We start from the raw sequence: 17620 nt of genomic DNA on the forward strand, positions 1-17620 counted from the left end.
AGTTTCTTTGACAGGTGGGAGGAGACTGAGCAGCTATGATAGACAGCCAAAAGAAGTGGTGGCAGCAGTGGACTGACACCAATGTTAAACCTTTTAATATCATGGTAGGTGGCCCCTGCCTTGGCCCACCAAGCTGGGCACATTGGGGGGTGGAGGAGTGGGGGTGCAGGTGCATCATGCTGGGTCCCAGGGACAGAGGCTGCATCGATGGGCTCTCTCCTCACCCTCACCCTTGCAGAGGGCCACTCACGAGCCCTACGCCTGGCCTGAGGAACAAGGGCTCATCAACCGCCAAGACATCATGAGCACAAAGGTAAGAAAGAAGCTGGGGCTGCACCTGCAGGCCCCCCGCCTCCACGGTCACCCTTGTGCAGCAGTATTTCCCGGGGAGGGGGGAGGCAGCAGGCTGTCACAATAACTCTCCCTCTTCTAATTTCTAAACATCCTCCCTGAGGACCCTCCCCAGCGGTGACTTCTGCAGTGACCCCATCATGGTTTGTTAGGACCCACCTGGCAGTGCTCCCTACGGGAACCTCTATATAATGACAGCCACTCTCTACCAGAGCCCCTAAAGGTCTCCCTTGCAATGACTCCCACAAAGATCCCTCAGCAGTCACCCTCTCTTAGTGGCCATTTAGGTAGTGGCTCCTACACTGATGCCCCCATTTCATGACTCCTCTTGGGCAACTTCTCCCCCTAGAGCAGCATCCCCCCCAGGGCCCCCATTCACTGAGAACAAACATTCAGGCAGAGGCCTCCCACAGTGACACCTGCCTGAAGGAAGGTCCCCCACCCTCTCCCAGGATGCCTGGGACATACAGGAGTTCATCACTCGCATGTATGTCAAGCAGCTGCTTCGACACCCGGCCTTCCAGTTCCTGCTGGCCTTGCTGCTGGTGGTCAACGCCATCACCATTGCTCTGCGCACCAACTCCTTCCTTGGCCAGGTGGGACTCCAGCCTGACCTCTGCCCCCATTGATCTCACGGTGGGCCTGAGCAAGGCGCTTTTGTCTCTGGGCCTCAGGCTCCTCATCTGTTCATGATGATTGCATCGAATGTTCTTCAAGGGCCTGTCAGCTCTGACCTTATAGGGAACTAGAGATCAAGGAAGACTTCATGTTGGAGGGGACCCAGATTTGAGGAAGGCGTTGGATCTGTAGAGAGGCAGGGCAGGAGAAAAATGGTGTGTGCAGAGGCAGACAGATGGATGCCTGGTGGGGAAGGGTATCCCATTTTAGTCAATAGTCACCATGAGAAGATCACTCTGTGCCAGGGTTCTAGGTATGATCACAGCAGACCTAAGTCTGTCTCAGACACAAGTGTGTCATTATAAATGCCTGTCTGAGTGTCACAGAGTACGTGGGCGCTCAGAATTAGCATCAAACCTAATTTGTACCATCAGAGCAGGCTTCCTGGGGAGAAAAAGAACGCTTCAGATGAGAATAAAAGTAAGTGGAAGTCAGCCAGGCAGAAACAAGTGGGAAGGCATGTTTGGGGATGGAAGAAACAGCTTGTGAGCAAGTTCTGTATGTCCATCTTGAAGTCCAGTATGATTTTGGTCCTATCCTTGATGTTTTAATTTCCTACAAGGAGTATACTACATCCACAAATTGCGCCATTTGAAATCAGTATTTTAAAAATGTCCAGTGTGGCAGCTGATGATTTCAAAGAGGTGGTTAGCAGCAAGCTGGCACAGGGTCTTTATGTTATCTTAAGGAGGATGGCTTCTGTCATTGGAAAGCCAGGAGATGGTTTAAAGCTTGGAAGTCACATGACCAGACATGTGTTTTAGAAAACTTATACTCACTCCCACAGGGTAGACCATAGAAGAGAGGGTGCTAGGAGCAGGAAAAGATGGGCCAGCAGGACTATATTGTGATTTTAAGTGAAAGATGGTGGGGCTTAGACCTGGGCAAGGGTCATGGATAAAAGAGATTGCATGCATCGAGGAGTCAAATTCATGGGCCTTCCTGATTGCTTTGCTTTGCTTTGCTTGCTTGCTTTCAGATTTATTTATTGGGGCACCTGGGTGACTCAGTTAAGTGTCTGCCTTCAGCTCATGTCATGATCCCAGGGGCCAAGGATTGAGCCCTGCCTTGGGCTCCCTGGTCAGTGGGGAGTCTGCTTCTCCCTCTCCTTCTGCCTCTCCCCGTGCTTGTGCTCATGCTCTTTCTCTCTCAAAAATAAAAAGATTTATTTATTTGAGAGAGAAAGAGGAGAGAGTGAACAGGGGGAGGGGCAGAGAGCTAGGGAGACAAACAGACTCCCTGCTGAGTGAGGAGCTTGATGAGGTAGGGCTAGATCCCAGGACCCTAAGATCATGACCTGAGCTGAAATCAAGAGTCAGTCACTTAGCCGACTGAGCCACCCAGGCATCCCCTGACTGCTTTTCTTTACAACTAACACTTAGTGAGCACTTATTACCTGCTGCCTTGTTTAACATACCTTGTCACCTCACACATGGAGAGAAAGGGAGAGCAAGGAGTTTCATTTCTAGCTTGAGCAGCTGTGCGGGGACCATGGTGTTTGTCGGGATATGGGGGACATAGGACCATGAGCAGTTTTGGGGAGGATGCTGAGGTCAGTTGGAGTTGAGTAGTGTTCGAGATGTGCATGCAAAATCCACACAGAAATGTCTATGGAGAGGTTAGAGGTCAATTCTAAAACCCTGCCAAGAGGTCGGGGGTAGAGATGGCAAAATGAGGGTGGACAGCATCTGAGTGGATGGCTGCCAGAAGCTAAAGGAGTAGAGGAGGCCACCTGGAGAGTATCCAGTGAGAAGGGATGAACGCCAGGCCAGAGCACTGAGGAGAGCATCTCAGTGAAGGACAGAGAATAGAGGATGAGGCACAAAAGGAGACTGAGGACGGGTGGCCAGAGGACTGGGAGGCCCCAGGAGAATGTGCTGTCAAGGAGGATGTGCAGGGCCAGAAGAGGCACAAGAGGAGGCCAGGGAAGGATCATGGTGCATCCCTGGGTTTAATGCTTGTGGCCTTGACAAGAGTGGCCTCTAGTGTGGTGGAGGCATAAACCCAACAGCCAAGATGGCAGAATGAATGTGCTTCCATCCGTCAACTGTGAAATCAGTTCAGACTGCAGATACCAACATTTTGATATAGAATGAAAAAGAATGAAATAGAAGTTGTATGTGTGTATGTGAGGGAGAAGGAGAGGTGGGAGCAAGAGGGAGGCAGAGAATTTTGCTGTGAAATATAAAACACATCTCTTACTGTGGGTCCCAGTCAAACATGCTAAAGGCCCTGGTGGAGGATGTGTATCCATGAAGGTCAAATCCTAGGGCCTGTGAATGCCAGACTGGTTTTGAACCTTGCCTTGCAGGCTACTGGGAGCCATGGCAGGCTTGTGGGTAAAGATAGCAACTCTGATTTAGCCATAGATGCTCATGACTTGAAGAAGGAAGGACTATTTAGGAAGCTCTTGCAGTAGACAGGGAGGAGGGCTTATTGCCTCCTGGGGCCAGCAGAATGGAGCTGAGGGGACAGATGAGGGAAAAGGAAGTGCTTCCTCATTGTAGACTGACATCCCTGGCCTGTGATGCCCTTTGGGAATTTGGAACAGGTAGGAAGCCCATAACCTTAACCTCCTGTCTGGGTTTAAGAAGCTCTGCCCAGCCTCTCTTTGACCAGGGGATACAGGTGATGGCAAAGTGTGGGAACCAGGAGGCCTCTGTGTGTAGCAGTGACTCTTGAGTCACCGAGTCTGTTGGTCATGGAAGAGAAGGAAGGGAAGAGTCCTTACAAGACTTTGGTAACTGCCAAAGTGGAGTTGAGGGCTGGGAGCTGTTAGTGGGGTCAGAAACGATAGTAGGGTCATAGCCTCATGAAAGACTGGGGGAAAGTGAGTTGGATTTTAAAAAGAATTCAAGGTCATCAAGTCCTCCATCCATCATCCATCAGTCCACCCAGGGAACTGGATCCATGAGTGTGGGGGATGTGCAGCAGTCTGGTCAGGCCTTCCCTGGGGAATTTGGGTGCTGGAGCATCAGGAGTAGTTGGGACAACCAGAGAAGGAAGGATGGGGCTTGGTGTCCAACATTTCAGGGTCCAGGGCTTTTTTTTCCCAATCCTGGAGCCTGTCCTGCCTCTCCCCAACTTCTCTTTCTCAAGTACCCCTACTCTAGAGGTTGGGAGCAAAGGTTTATAGTCAGATAACAGTCTTTACTGCTAACTGGCTGACCTTGGGCACCTCTCTGATTCCTCTTCCTTGAGATGGGAATAAAACCAACTTTGTAGGACGATGGTGATGCTACCATGAATGACACATGTACATGGAAAATGTGCTCTAAAGAGAACTGCAAAGATGCTGAGGATGAAGAGCAGCAAGGATATGGGCCTTCCTTCCCCCACAGGTGCTCCTCTCTCTGGCCTCACCCAGGCTCTGCTCCACTGACCTCCCTGACCTCTCTTTTTCTCTGTCTTCCATGTAGAAACACTATGAGTTGTTCTCTACCATAGATGACATTGTGCTGACCATCCTTATCTGTGAGGTTCTCCTCGGCTGGCTAAATGGCTTCTGGATTTTCTGGAAGGTGAGATCCTGGGCCCTCCCTGCCATCGCCCCAACTCCTCCTTAGGGAGTGACTGTACCCCACCCCTGTGCTTTTTACCTAACAAGCTGAATGTGTGTGTGTGTGTGTGTGTGTGTGTGTGTGGTGTGGAGAGACTGACTATTCCTGACACGTCTGTGATGCAGCAGAAAATAACTTGCAGCCTCCCTGAGTTCCAGCCCCTGGGTTAGCCTTCCCCTGCTCTGTGATCTTGGGAAAACCTCGATTTCCTTACCTGAGAAATGAGTTTGAGGGTTTTCACCTTAATTTACAGAGTTCAAGAGCAGAAGTCAGCTAACTTTCTGTAAAGGGCCAAATAAATACTTTAAGCTATGTGAGCCATACAGTCTGTGCTACAAACACTCACCTCTGCGGTGGAGCACAAAAGCCCTGTGGACAGTGCAGACAAACCGAGCAGGGCTGTGTTCTCGATAAGTAGACTGAACACTGAAATTGGAATTTTTTTTTTTTTTTTTAAATTTTTACTTTATTTTATTTATTTATGATAGGCACACAGTGAGAGAGAGAGAGAGGCAGAGACATAGGCAGAGGGAGAAGCAGGCTCCATGCACCGGGAGCCTGATGTGGGATTCGATCCCGGGTCTCCAGGATCGCGCCCTGGGCCAAAGGCAGGCGCTAAACCGCTGCGCCACCCAGGGATCCCCTGAAATTGGAATTTTATATCATTTTCACTTGTCACAAAATATTGTTTTGAATTTCTCCCTAACCATTCAAAAATATGAAAGCCATTCTCAGCCTGAGGGCCTTACAGAAAAAAAAAAAAAGGCCCCTGGCTAGATTTGGCCCACAGGCTATAGCTTGCTGACTCAGTTCTGGAGAGTGTCAGCGAACTGTCTGGGTGGGAACAGGTCTTAATGCTACATTAAATGACACAAAGACTCAAACTTTCTTCCAATAGGACTTCTACAGTCAAATGATTTCTGAAGTCAAGGGATGTATTTGCCTTTGGGCATGTTTGAGAAGAGGCTTTAAAAAAACCTATCAGGGGCGCCTGGGTGGCTCAGTGGTTGTCTGCCTTTGGCCCAGTGCATGATCCCAGGGTCCTGGGATCAAGCCGTGCATCAGGCTCCCCACAGGGAGCCCACTTCTCCCTCTGCCTATATCTCTGCCTCTCTTTGTGTCTCTCATGAATAAATAAGTAAAATCTTTAAAAAAAAAAAAAACCTATCAGGGGGGCCTGGAGGCCTCAGTCAGTAGAGCTAGCAACTTTTGATCTCAGGGTTGTGAGTTCAAGCCCCAGGTTGGGTATAGAGACGGCTTAAAAATAAAATCTAGGGATCCCTGGGTGGTGCAGCGGTTTGGCGCCTGCCTTTGGCCCAGGGCGCGATCCTGGAGACCCGGCATTGAATCCCAAGTCGGGCTCCCGGTGCATGGAGCCTGCTTCTCCCTCTGCCTATGTCTCTCTCTCTCTCTCTCTCTCTGTGTGTGTGTGTGTGTGACTATCATAAATAAATAAAAAATTAAAAAAAAAAAGAAAATAAAATCTAAAAAAAAAAGAACTGTTGGGACGCCTGGGTGGCTCAGTGGTTGAGTGTCTGCCTTCAGCTCAGTGCGTGAACCTGGAGTTCCGGGATCGAGTCCCACGTTGGGCTCCCTGCGTGGAGCCTGCTTCTGCCTCTGCCTGTGTCTCTGCCTCTCTCTCTCTCTCTCTCTGTCTCTCATGAATAAATAAATAAAATCTTAAAAAAAAACTCAAGTATTTATACCTTTCATAAAAAGGAAATATCATCTAAATACCATTACCAGGAGGTGCCTGGGTGGCTCAATCCATTGAGTCTGACTTCGGCTCAGGTCATGGTCTCCTAGGCCTAGGATGGAGCCCCTTGGCTGGCTTCCCACTCAGCGAGGAGTCTGTCCCTCTGCCCCTCCTACTGCTCCTGTTCTCTCTCTCTCTTTCAGGTAAATAAATAAAATATTTTAAAAATAAATAAATACCATTACCAGGACAACCATTTAGAATTATAAGCTTTCCAGGGGTTAGAGGTTTCACTCCATAGAACACAGAGCATAGAACCCAGAACATTTCTGAAGTCTGGATGTCTTAAAGACTGCTTTGTGCAAATAACATTTGCAGTGATGTTTATTAACAGAAAAGAATGGGCTGGTGCATATTTACATGTTTCCACACTTAAGAGGAGAGTAGGTGCCATGCTTTTTGTCACCATTTCATTGTACCACTTTACCAGAACTAGCCCCAGGACACAGGCAGACACCTGTTCCCTAAGAGAAAACATCTCCTTCTTCATCTCTTCTTGAAGTTTCTTTTCAGCAGAGTTAGGGAGTCCACATTTTCTTAACAATGTTTTTTAAATTTTTAAAAAAGATTTTGTTTATTTATGAGAGACACACAGAGAGAGGCAGAGACATAGGCAGAGGGAGAAGCAGGCTCCCTGCAGGGAGCCTGATTTGGGACTCAGTCCCAGAACCCTGGGATCACAACCTGAAGCAAAGGCAGATGTTTAACCACTGAGCCACCCAGGTGCCCTATTTTTTTTTTATTCTTTTGTTTGTTTGTTTTAAGTAAGCTCTATTCCCAGTGTGTAGGGCTTGAACTCATGACCCTGAGATCAAGAGTCACATGCTCTACTAAGCCAGCCATGTGCCCCAGGGGGCTTGTACTTTCAAGACTAAGCCCCAGCGTTTCTTTAGCACAAAAGAATTGAAGCAAGACTGAGAATCTTGTGTTCCTCTGAGGCACTCTGCTTATCTCCTAAATCAAGGTTTCTCAATCTTGGCTGGCACTACTGACAAATTTTGGCCTGGATAATCCTTAGTAGTAGGGGCTGTGGACTGGAGGATGTTCAGAAGCATTCCCAGCCTCTCCCCACTAGATGTCATTAGCACTTTCCTAGTGGTGACAACCAAGAATGTCCTCAGACATTCCCAAATGTCCCCTGAAGGGGAAAACCATCCCTGGGCTGAGCGCTAATGTCCTAAACCCTAACCTTCATTGGGGCCAGGATCCCAGTACCAAAAGCCAGGGCTTGTTAGAGACTGCTTCTGTTTCCTCCTTCCTCACCCCCCTCCCTTCCCCTAGGTCCTGGTTTACAAAACCTGCTCTGTTGAATGGCTCTCGTGAAAGGGGAGGCAAGAGGAGGGAAAGGGGAAATGCAGGAAAGGGAGGAAATTCTGTAAATTAATATCTCAAAATATTACCCAGCCCTATAGGAATCCTCAAAATTTTGTCCCCAGCTCTTCCTTTCTTCTGCCCTGTGGGGTCCCTTCCTCCTCCTTACCCCCACAGCCTATTAATCACTATTTCACCACCTAAATATTTCTCAAATCCTTCAAATTACTGCAGTGGTTCCCTACTGTTTATAGAATCGGGTCCAAATTGCTTTATAGTGCTGAAGGCCTTCCGTGATGTGGCTTGCTTACTTCTGCAGCCTTATTATTCTGTGCCCTGCCCTTGATGTACCAACCATCAAACTGCTTGTAGTTGCATTCCCCAACACACACACATGCACGCACGCACACACACACACACACACACACACACACACACACACAGCTGCTGCTTCTTACCTCCATGCTTTTGTCCAAGCTGACCCCTAGCCCAGATAGGGAAAAAGAGAGCTCCCTGACACTTTATTCATTTACTTTATTCCTGCTTACAGCTTAATACTCAGTTGAGATGTCTTCTCTTCCAGGAAGTCCTCCTGTCTCTGCTAGACCAGTTTAGGTGTTGCTATCCCTCCCTGATACCGTGTAATTATCTCTCTCACATGGAGTTTAAATTTACTATCTCTCTTCCTGGAAATAGTCTGTGTGCCCCACAGGGCAGAAATCCTGTTTCTTCACGATCCAGTTCTGGGTTCAGGGTCTGGGCATATAGTAGGAGCTTCATACTGACTGGGGAGAGGGCTGGATCTGTACAGACTTACATCTCCTTTTGGATGTGTAGTCACAGGCATGCTGAATGTGGGATACCAGGAGGGCTTGTGTTCATTGGAATGCCCGATACATTTAAGAACATTTTTTTTCCATTAAAAAATAGTTTCCAGGGCACCTGGGTGGCTCAGTGGTTGAGCATCTGCCTTGGGCTCAGGTGGGGATCCTGGGGTCCTGGGATTGAGTCCCGCATCAGGCTCCCTGCATGGGGCCTGCTTCTCCCTCTGGCCATGTCTCTGCCTCTCTGTGTATGTCTCTCATGAATAAATAAATAATATCTTTTAAAAATAGTTTCCATTTTGAATATTTAATGCAGATACAGATTGGTCAAAACTATATTGAAAGGTACACAGAGAATATTTCCTTCCATTCCTTCTCTTCATCTCTTCCCCTCCCCTTCCCTGTAATCTGTTTATATTCATCATCATTTGTTTATCCTCACAGTTATTTTGCAATCATAAGCTAATATGTACATGTTTTAACCTTCACTTTCCTGCATCCTCCTTCCCTTGTACTTTGCTTTTGTCACTTAATGGATCCTGGTCACCTTTCTATATCATCAGCACGTGGATCTTTCTCATTCCTCTTTTCTGGCTACACAGTGCTCCATGGTTTACCCAACCAGTGTCTCATTGCCAGACACTTGAGTTGTTTTTAACCTTACACAAATGTAATTTTGTATCGGGACCAGAGTTCCCAGGAGTCAGATTTTCTGAAGTGGGATCACTGGTTAAAAGGTCAATGCATCCAGGGGCACCCTCGGTGGCTCAGCAGTTTAGTGCTGCCTTCAGCCCAGGGTCTGATCCTGGAGACCCGGGAACGAGTCCCACATCAGGCTCCCTGCATGGAGCCTGCTTCTCCCTCTGCCTGTGTCTGTGCCTCTCTCTCTCTTTCTCTGTGTCTCTCATGAATAAATAAATAAATTCTTTTTTTTTAAAAAAAAAAAGTCAATGCATCCATTGTTTGCTACCTAAATTCCCCTCTTTGGTGGCTCTGCTTGAACTTTTGTACATGGAGCTTCCTTCCTCTGTCCCCACTCTTTTCTTTATCTTTTTTTTTTTTAAGATTTTATTTATTTGAGTGACTGAGAGAAAGTTCATGTGTGCCCAAAAGCAGGAGAGACAGAGAGAGGACCAGATTCACTGCTGAGCAGGGAGTCCTTACATGGGGCTCCAACCCAGGGTCATGGGATTATGACCCAAGCCAAAGGCAGCCGCTTAACTGACTGAGCCACCCAGGCATACCCTCTGTCCCTGCTCCTATATGACTCTGTGCCTTCCTGGACAAAGCACTTGTAAAAATTCTCTGTCTCTCTCCCTCTCTCTCTCATACAGTGAGAGCTAGTTCACTTTTGAATGGGCCACTGAAGCAGTATTCTTTAACGTTTTTCTTAGTATTTATTTGTATTATATTATTGTCGTGTGTGTCACACGAAACCTGAAGCATCCAAACATTCTCCCATCACCTAACTGTAGGGCAAGGCCATTTTCAGCATTGCACTAGCCAAGGTGGGTGCTCAGCTTAGAAACTAGCTGTGTGTATGTGAGTGTCCACTGTATGCCTCTGAGATGGCACTTGGCTGTTGACGTGCATATGAGACAGCGAGTGCCTGTGTGTTTTCTGGCACATTTGGGGGGCAGCAGAAGTAATAGCAGTGGATGGCAGATGACCAGCCCTGCCCTGAGAGGAACATTGACACTCCTATCCTTGGGATGGTGGGAGGGCAGACCCAGGATGTCCCCAGGGGCTGGGCCTGATAGACCCCACTGGGGCTGGCCCACCCCCCTCCCAGGACGGCTGGAACATCCTCAACTTCCTTATCATCTTTATCTTGCTCCTGGGGTTCTTCATTAATGAACTCAATGTCATCGCTATCACCTATACCCTCAGGTGAGCCGGGAACTCTGGGGTAAAGAGGGGACCAGTAAAAAAAAAAGGGGGGGGACCAGTCTGGACCCTGGGAAAGAGATGGATGGGATCTCTGCCCATCTGGGCAGGTCAGGGGGCAGTGGGGAGGAGGGTCTCGGAAGGGCCGAGGGGCACCCCTGAGAGGCTGTGACACAGGGCGCTTCGTCTGGTACATGTATGCATGGCGGTGGAGCCTCTAGCCCGGATCATCCGTGTCATCCTGCAGTCGGTGCCTGATATGGCCAATATCATGACCCTCATCCTTTTCTTCATGCTGGTCAGTGCCCTCCCCTATCCCCCCAGCTGCTCCCCTTCCCCGAACAGGGTGCCTTGGGTCACTGGGGATACAGGGGTGTCTGGAGAAGAGGAGAAGCCTATAGGCCTGGATCCCTGCGGTTCCCTTGCCAGCATTCATTTGCATGGCATTTGCATGTTCATGTCTCCAAGGTCCTTTAGCCATTTTCTTTGGTCTCTTGGGCAGGTGTTTTCTGTGTTTGGGGTCACCCTCTTTGGTGCGTTTCTGCCCATGCACTTCCAGAACATGCAGGTTGCCCTGTATACCCTCTTCATCTGCATCACTCAGGATGGTTGGGTGGACATCTACAATGACTTTCAGTGAGTGCCTTAGGGGTGTCTCCCCCATCCCCCCCCCAAGCAGGGCAGGGCAGTGGGGGTAGGGCTTGGGAACAGAATGGCCCAGCAGGAGGGGGCTGCCTGGGGCTCCAAACTGGTGAAAAAGAGACCCCTGGGACTGGTCGTGGTCAGCTTGAAGCCTTGTCCCCCTTGAAATTCACCCCTAAGAAATCCTAAGGCAGACCTGCTCATGAATATTTTCCCCTGTCAAGCTCAACAACTGCGTAGTTGAGCAAGAAAGCAGATCTGAGGCTTCAGGACAGCCTTCCAGCCCACATTCAAGCCCATTGCCTGGACTCCTGGGAACTTTCTCATTTCATTCACTCTTAGACTTGCTGCCCAAGGTCATTTTTGGTCACAGATGGTCACCAGATTCTGTTCTTTACTTCTTTTCCATTACATCTAAACCCTATTTGTGTCCAGTCCACTCCAGGGAATGGGTCGCCCTGACTGATTTCTTTTTATCACTTGTGAGAGTAGAAGCACAGTTGGCAAAGGGCTTTTGTAGGCATTGCCCATTATGATATAGGTAGTAGAAAAATCATAGGGTGTGCAATAAAGGTAGACTGGAGACTGGGCTTTTGAGTCTTTGCTCCATGACACTAGCCATGCAACCTTGGACAAGTTACTTCGTCTCTCTTCCAAGCCTCAGCTTGTTCACCGGCCACTTGGGGATTACAATAATTAACTATGTCTGAATTGCTATGAGGATCAATAGAGAAAAGCTGTACAAATCTCTTAGCAGAGAGCCTGGCACAGAATATATATATACACATATATATGTGTGTGTTGTGTGTATGGAAAGAGAGAGAAAGGGAGAAAGACCTTATTACCTAGGAAAATATTTTAGGGGAGATTCATAATAAAGTGTTAAGAATGGATAAGCTTTTTTCCTATATATCTTCCTTCTGATCCTCCTATAATGAGCTTGAATTACTTTTGATGATAATAAGAAAAACATAAAGAGTATGGCCAATAGATTAAACTTGATAATGCTGATGTATAAATCCCCACCTTAGAGGGCTGGCTTGAGGCCCATGCCTGTCTCTGGCAGTACAGCAGGTGCTCAGCAAAGAGCAGCTACTTAGACAGTCAGAGCAGGCATTACATCTGCCCAACAGCAGTGAGGTAGCAGAAGTCCCAGTAGGACTTGAAATAATCACCCCATTTCATAGATGGGGAAACTGAGACTCAAAAGTCCAGGGAGGTGATGGGGCCCCTGCCTGCCATCTCCAGGATAGAGACAAGAGAGTATGCAATGGAGATTGGGGGCGCCATCTACTTTGCCACCTTCATCACCATCGGTGCCTTCATTGGCATCAACTTATTGGTCGTTGTGGTGACCACGAATCTGGAGCAAATGATGAAGGCAGGAGACCACGGGAAATTGTGTCAAATAAACTTCAATGAGGTGAGTGGGATGGGGAGGGCAGAAGGGAAGAGAGGATGAACGTATGAGTGCTGACTTGAGCGCACCTGTGTGTGTGTGTGTGTGTGTGTGTGTGTGTATACGCACGCACCCACGGGCGCAGGCACGCTTGCACACTCAAGGGCCTGGAGAAAGTCAAGCCTGAGACCTGGGGGCAGCATCCCCTACCTTGAGTGCCATCTGAAGGGTGTGGATTTCCTTGACGTCTTGTTTCTGTGGCAACTCAAAACTGAGTGGTGGGGTGACCTTAGGGCAGGTAACCAACCTAAGCCTCGATTTCTTCCTCTGTAAAATGGGAATAATAATCATACTTCTCTCATAGGACTATTATGAGAATTACATGGATGAATGAGCAGTAGTTGGCACACATGTAGAATTCATTAAATGTTTGCTACAGGGTTATTCATTCAAGGGTGGAACTTCCAAAAGGTTGGTGGGAGTGGAGGGTGGAGTACTTTCCAAAGTGTCGATAGACTGTGGGCTATGACTTGAGAGTTGGCCAGGCTTTAGAAGTTTGCTGGGTAGGATTTATCAGGAGTGAAACTGGGCGCTAAGTTTTGAAAAGGAGTGAGAATTTTCAGAGGTGGGGGAGGGGCTTATGCATTTGAAGTTGAGCTCCCACAGCAGGGTAGGGGGTGCTAAGATTGGACCCACAGCAGGGTAGGGGGTACTAAGATTGGAGCTGAGATGAGGGTCTTTAGAACCTTGGTGTCCTAAGAGACTCATCCTCCCCGCAAGCCAAGCAGGAAGGAGCTGGGGGGAAGGGTGGCAGCTGAGCTGTCTGTCTCCTCCCCATTTCCTTCTTCCCAGAGAGGCAGGGAGGTGGAGGATGGAAGAAACGAGTTGCCACTGGTACACTGTGTGGTCGCCCGTTTGGAGATGTCTGGCCTCCCTCTGGAGCCATTTTCGGGGGGCAACCTATCTAACCTCTCAGAAAACACCTGTGACAACTTTTGTTTGGTGCTCGAGGCAATACAGGAGAACTTGATGCAGTACAAGGAGATTCGAGATGAGCTCAACACGTAGGGCGGGTACTGGGGGTACCCCGAGTCCCGTGAGTCCCGGCTGAGCGGAGCCTCAGATTCTTCTGGCTTCACGCCCTAACCATTTTATAATGTGGACCCTGGGGCCCAGAGAGGTTTAAATGACTTGCTGGGGGTCCGTGGGTGGAGGAGCGGGTATCCAGATCACCCTGTTCCTTCCATTCACAGGAGCTCACAGCCTGGCCTGGATCTCCATAGAGTGAAGGGGGAGGGCGAAGCTGGGTGGATGCCAGGGACGAGGTGGGAGGGCAGCCCACTCTTCCGCTCCCCCCCCCACGCTCCCCCAGCCCTTGGAAAGTACTCACCCCTCCGCCCCCAGGATAGTGGAGGAGGTACGCTCCATCCGCTTCAACCAGGAGCAGGAGGAGGAGCTGATGCAAAAGCACTTGTCATTGAACGCTTCGGTGGAGAGCGGGTCCTCCCTGGACATCCGCGACATGACCTGCCAGCAGGACTTGATCACTGCGCTCATCAATAGGGAAAAGGTGCATGCAGCTTCCCCCTCCCACCCAATAAGTGCTCGCCCGGCCCCCTCCCGCAGCCCAGCCTAGCCTCTGCCCCATTAGTCAAACTTTCTGTCTAATCCGAGATCTGATCCCCTGCGTGGACTCCCACGCACTGCAGCAGCCACCGCTGATCCGGTTAGGTTCCACCCTTTCCTCCTCCTCCGAGAGGCTCTGCCCCACCCATCAGGCTCCTCTCACTGAGTCACTTAAGTCTCTAATGCCCTCAAACCTACCCCTTCTTAGGATGGCTGGAGCCAGCTCAGTTTCTGCCCGGTGGCAGATACCTAGGCCCCCGGTGGGCAGGGGATCCCTGGGTTCTCCCTAGAGTGCATCAGAACAGACTCCTCCGGAGGGAGGAAGCTTCTAGGGAGAAAAAGGCACACACCCACATGACTTAGTTACTTTCTCTGCTTCCCACTGCACCTGACTGAACTAGAATGATCCGGAGCCTTGTGAATGTCCACAGCCTGGGCTCCCAAGCTGGGAGAGGATACTAGGCAGCTAGAGTCTGATATATGAAGGACTTCCCCGGGAAGCCTGGTGGGGTAGCTGCTGAAGCTAGTGGAGGGCAGTGAGGGAGTGTGTGCCTGTGAAGGTAGGGGATTGACAAACCCCTTGGTTTGCAGGTTCAGGAATCCAACCCGAACATACTCCTTAACAAACACAAGACTAGCCGATGAGAGGCAGGATGGGAGCCAAGGGGCCTGAGCACACACACCCAGCCGCTGCATCTTCCTGCATCTCTGCATGACTTGGCACAGCTTGGCCTGAGCCCATCCTCTCACTTACACCTAGGCAGAGGCCTGGGGCTGTAAATGGGGTGGTGGCTCCAGGGCTTGTGCCTGTGAGCCCCAGGTCAGGAGGAATTCAGATGGACAAGGATGCTGGAGAAGAGAGGGAGCCCCACAGCAAGGATGAGCACAGAAGGGGGGTGCTGGCCAAGGCAGCCAGGATTTGTCCTAAGGGTGGACATCTCTAGCCCCTGCTTGAGGCCAGAGCTAGCTGGGGCCTAAGTGGGCTTAAGCACCAAGAGGAGAAAGGTGAGGCCAGTGGGGCCAGGCATCTGTGTACTGACAATAAAGTTTTGTGTTGGGATCAATATGTCTGATCTCCAATCCCCTTGGGGCAATCTTGCCTCAGTCTGATGGGCAAGACAGATCTTGCCCCTTAAAAGCCTGATTGTCTAGAGGGAGAGTTGCTGACTGCCCTCTAGAGCTTTCCAGTCTGATGGGAGAGCGAATCTGCACCCTGAAAACGTAATCTCCCCTTAGTGTTCTAATTTTTTTGTTGGGGGAGGGGGTGGGAATCTGCTTCTCATGGCTGGAAACCCCAGTCTGATGAAGGAGACAGCCTGAAGGTAGAGAAGACCGGCCCTCATTCTGGGATGCTCTTTTCTGATGAGATCACCCACTGACCAAGTCATAGAGGTACAGGCACTTCTATCCTGGGACAATGGAGAACAACTGGGAAAGCATGGATCTTGGCAGCTTTCCAGAGGTGAGGAGCACTGAAGTTTGCTGGAAGATAGGAGGAGGAGTTTGTGGGTCAGGTGAATGAAATCTGGTGGGGTACTTGGGACCTGTGAGGTCTCCTTGGGACCTTCAGACTAAAGACTATTGAGAGCCACAGCAAGTTCCTGAGCTAGGCCACCCAAGAGTTTGAGAAAGTTGCAGCAGTCCTAGACAATAGGAAGAGCTGCCTTGGAGGACTGGATTCTCGTCCTTGAGTAAGTCACTGGGCCTCATTTTCCCCATCTGTGCAGTGGGGAGAGGGTCAGCTTGATCTCCAGCTCTAAAATCAACTGGCCAGCTCTTAGCCCAAGAGTTGGGAGACCAGTAAGTTCATCCATGTCGCTGAGACTCTGATTCCCTGGTGTTGGGTTGAGGGGGAAGGCTGGAAGGCCCAGAGCTCTGCCAGCTGGTCAGCAAAGGCTGACATTTAGGGGCTTTGGGGATATTCATCAGTTGGAATGGGAGTCCCCAGAGGCCCACTCATTGAAGCTGATGGGGATCTTCACCCTTCATCTCCTTCTTATCTACAGTGGTTCCAGTCCTGTAAAGTCCTTGGGGGCCAGTCAGGAAGGAGTCTGGATGACTGGGGACGGGGGTGGTATACTCAGGAGACAGATGAGAGAAGGTACCAGTGCCAGCAGTGCCTCATCATCTTGGAGCTGCTGTCTGTTCCCCTGTTGGAACCAAGACTTCTTCTCAGTGCCCTCCAGGACCATCGACCAGCAGAGTCGTGGGCATCTAGTGTCTTTTGCTACTGCTGCTGTTTATTGCAGATGGAGCCCTCAGTCTTTCTGGTGAGCACCCACATTATACCCTTTCCATCTGTCCTTCTCTGGGGGCTCTCACAGCCCTTCCTCTGGCTGGCATGAGAGGGAAAGAGGGTGACAAAAGAAAAGACAGAAGGTAGTGTCCCCAAGAAAATCTTATAATGTGAGTTCAGCCATTACCCACCCCGACCCTAAATTGTCTGAATGGCTTGAGACACCAACGAATTTCGAGGCAGGAGCGTAACAGGATAACTTCCAAGGAGCTTCTGGCTTTGCTCATCCATCCTCTTCCAGGATACTATCTTTGTCTATTCCCTCCATCTTGTCTATCAGCCCAGCTGTCTCTCCCTTGCTGTCTATCCTTCCCTGTGTTGGGCCAATAGCTTGGGCAGTTCCCTCTCAAGATGGTGCAGAACTGGAGGTCCAGGGCCTTGAACCCCTGCTGCCTACTCCAATGAGGAACAAATGCCACCTCTAATGACTCACTGAGCCTGAGGTAGGAGCATAGCCCCGGATCCTAAGCTCCTAGGACGTTATGGGGGAAGATATTGGGAGGTGGCAGGAAATTGCATGTCTCATCACTCCTATGAATCCCTAACTTTTGCCAGAGAGAAGTGTCCTTGGCAAAGCACCAGGAAACAGATACCAATCTTGGTGAGAGGAGCAGAAAGGGTAATCATTACCAGTAGCAGGTTCTACTTATTGAGCATCTATTATATGCTAAGCATTGTGCTCAGTGCTTTACTGGTGTTATCTCATTTAACCCTCATGACCATCAGTGAAGGGGGTACTATTATTATCCCTGTTGTATAGCTGAGGAAACTGAGGCTCATGAACATGAAGTGATATGTCCCTTATCACAGCTGGGATTCTATCCCAGAGGCCAGTCTATACTCCACTTCTCAAAACACCAGCTGTGGGTAGGAAACCTCATTATCATAAGGCTGTTAGTTCTTACCAAATCTTTAATTGTAGCACAATTCCAAACAAAATCCCAACAGGGTTTTTGTAGAACTTGATAAGCAGATTCTAAAATATACGGAAGAACCAACAGCCAACAATAGCCAAGATAATTTTGAAGAGCAAGATGGGAGACTCATTCTACCAGAAGCTGAGATTTAAAGGAAGATAATATAGTGTTGGCGCCGCAATAGACAAATGAACCAAAGGAATAAAAGAGTATGGAAATCAGTCTGGATACATAATGATAGAAAGCATGACAAATCAGTTGAGAAAGGATGGACTCTTCCATAAGGCAGCAGGCGCAACTGGTTAACTGCATGGAAAAAGAACTCCATAAAATCAGATCCAATGGAAACATCCCTCCCTGCAAATAAACACTT

The 17620-nt window shown here is 49.3% G+C and overlaps 1 protein-coding gene across 1 annotated transcript; it reads left to right on the forward strand.

The window, feature by feature from the left end:
* The first annotated feature begins 35 nt into the window (after positions 1-35).
* On the forward strand, positions 36-14679 carry CATSPER4 (cation channel sperm associated 4). Its single transcript, XM_055330997.1, has 11 exons — positions 36-104; positions 239-313; positions 804-947; positions 4449-4550; positions 10273-10370; positions 10545-10665; positions 10870-11003; positions 12258-12432; positions 13261-13472; positions 13813-13978; positions 14626-14679. Exons 1-11 carry the CDS (start codon positions 36-38, stop codon positions 14677-14679), a joined length of 1350 nt encoding a protein of 449 aa, XP_055186972.1.
* Positions 14680-17620: the final 2941 nt, after the last annotated feature.

This window comes from Nyctereutes procyonoides, unplaced genomic scaffold, assembly GCF_905146905.1.
Source record: "Nyctereutes procyonoides isolate TBG_1078 unplaced genomic scaffold, NYPRO_anot_genome, whole genome shotgun sequence".
NCBI lineage: Eukaryota > Metazoa > Chordata > Mammalia > Carnivora > Canidae > Nyctereutes > Nyctereutes procyonoides.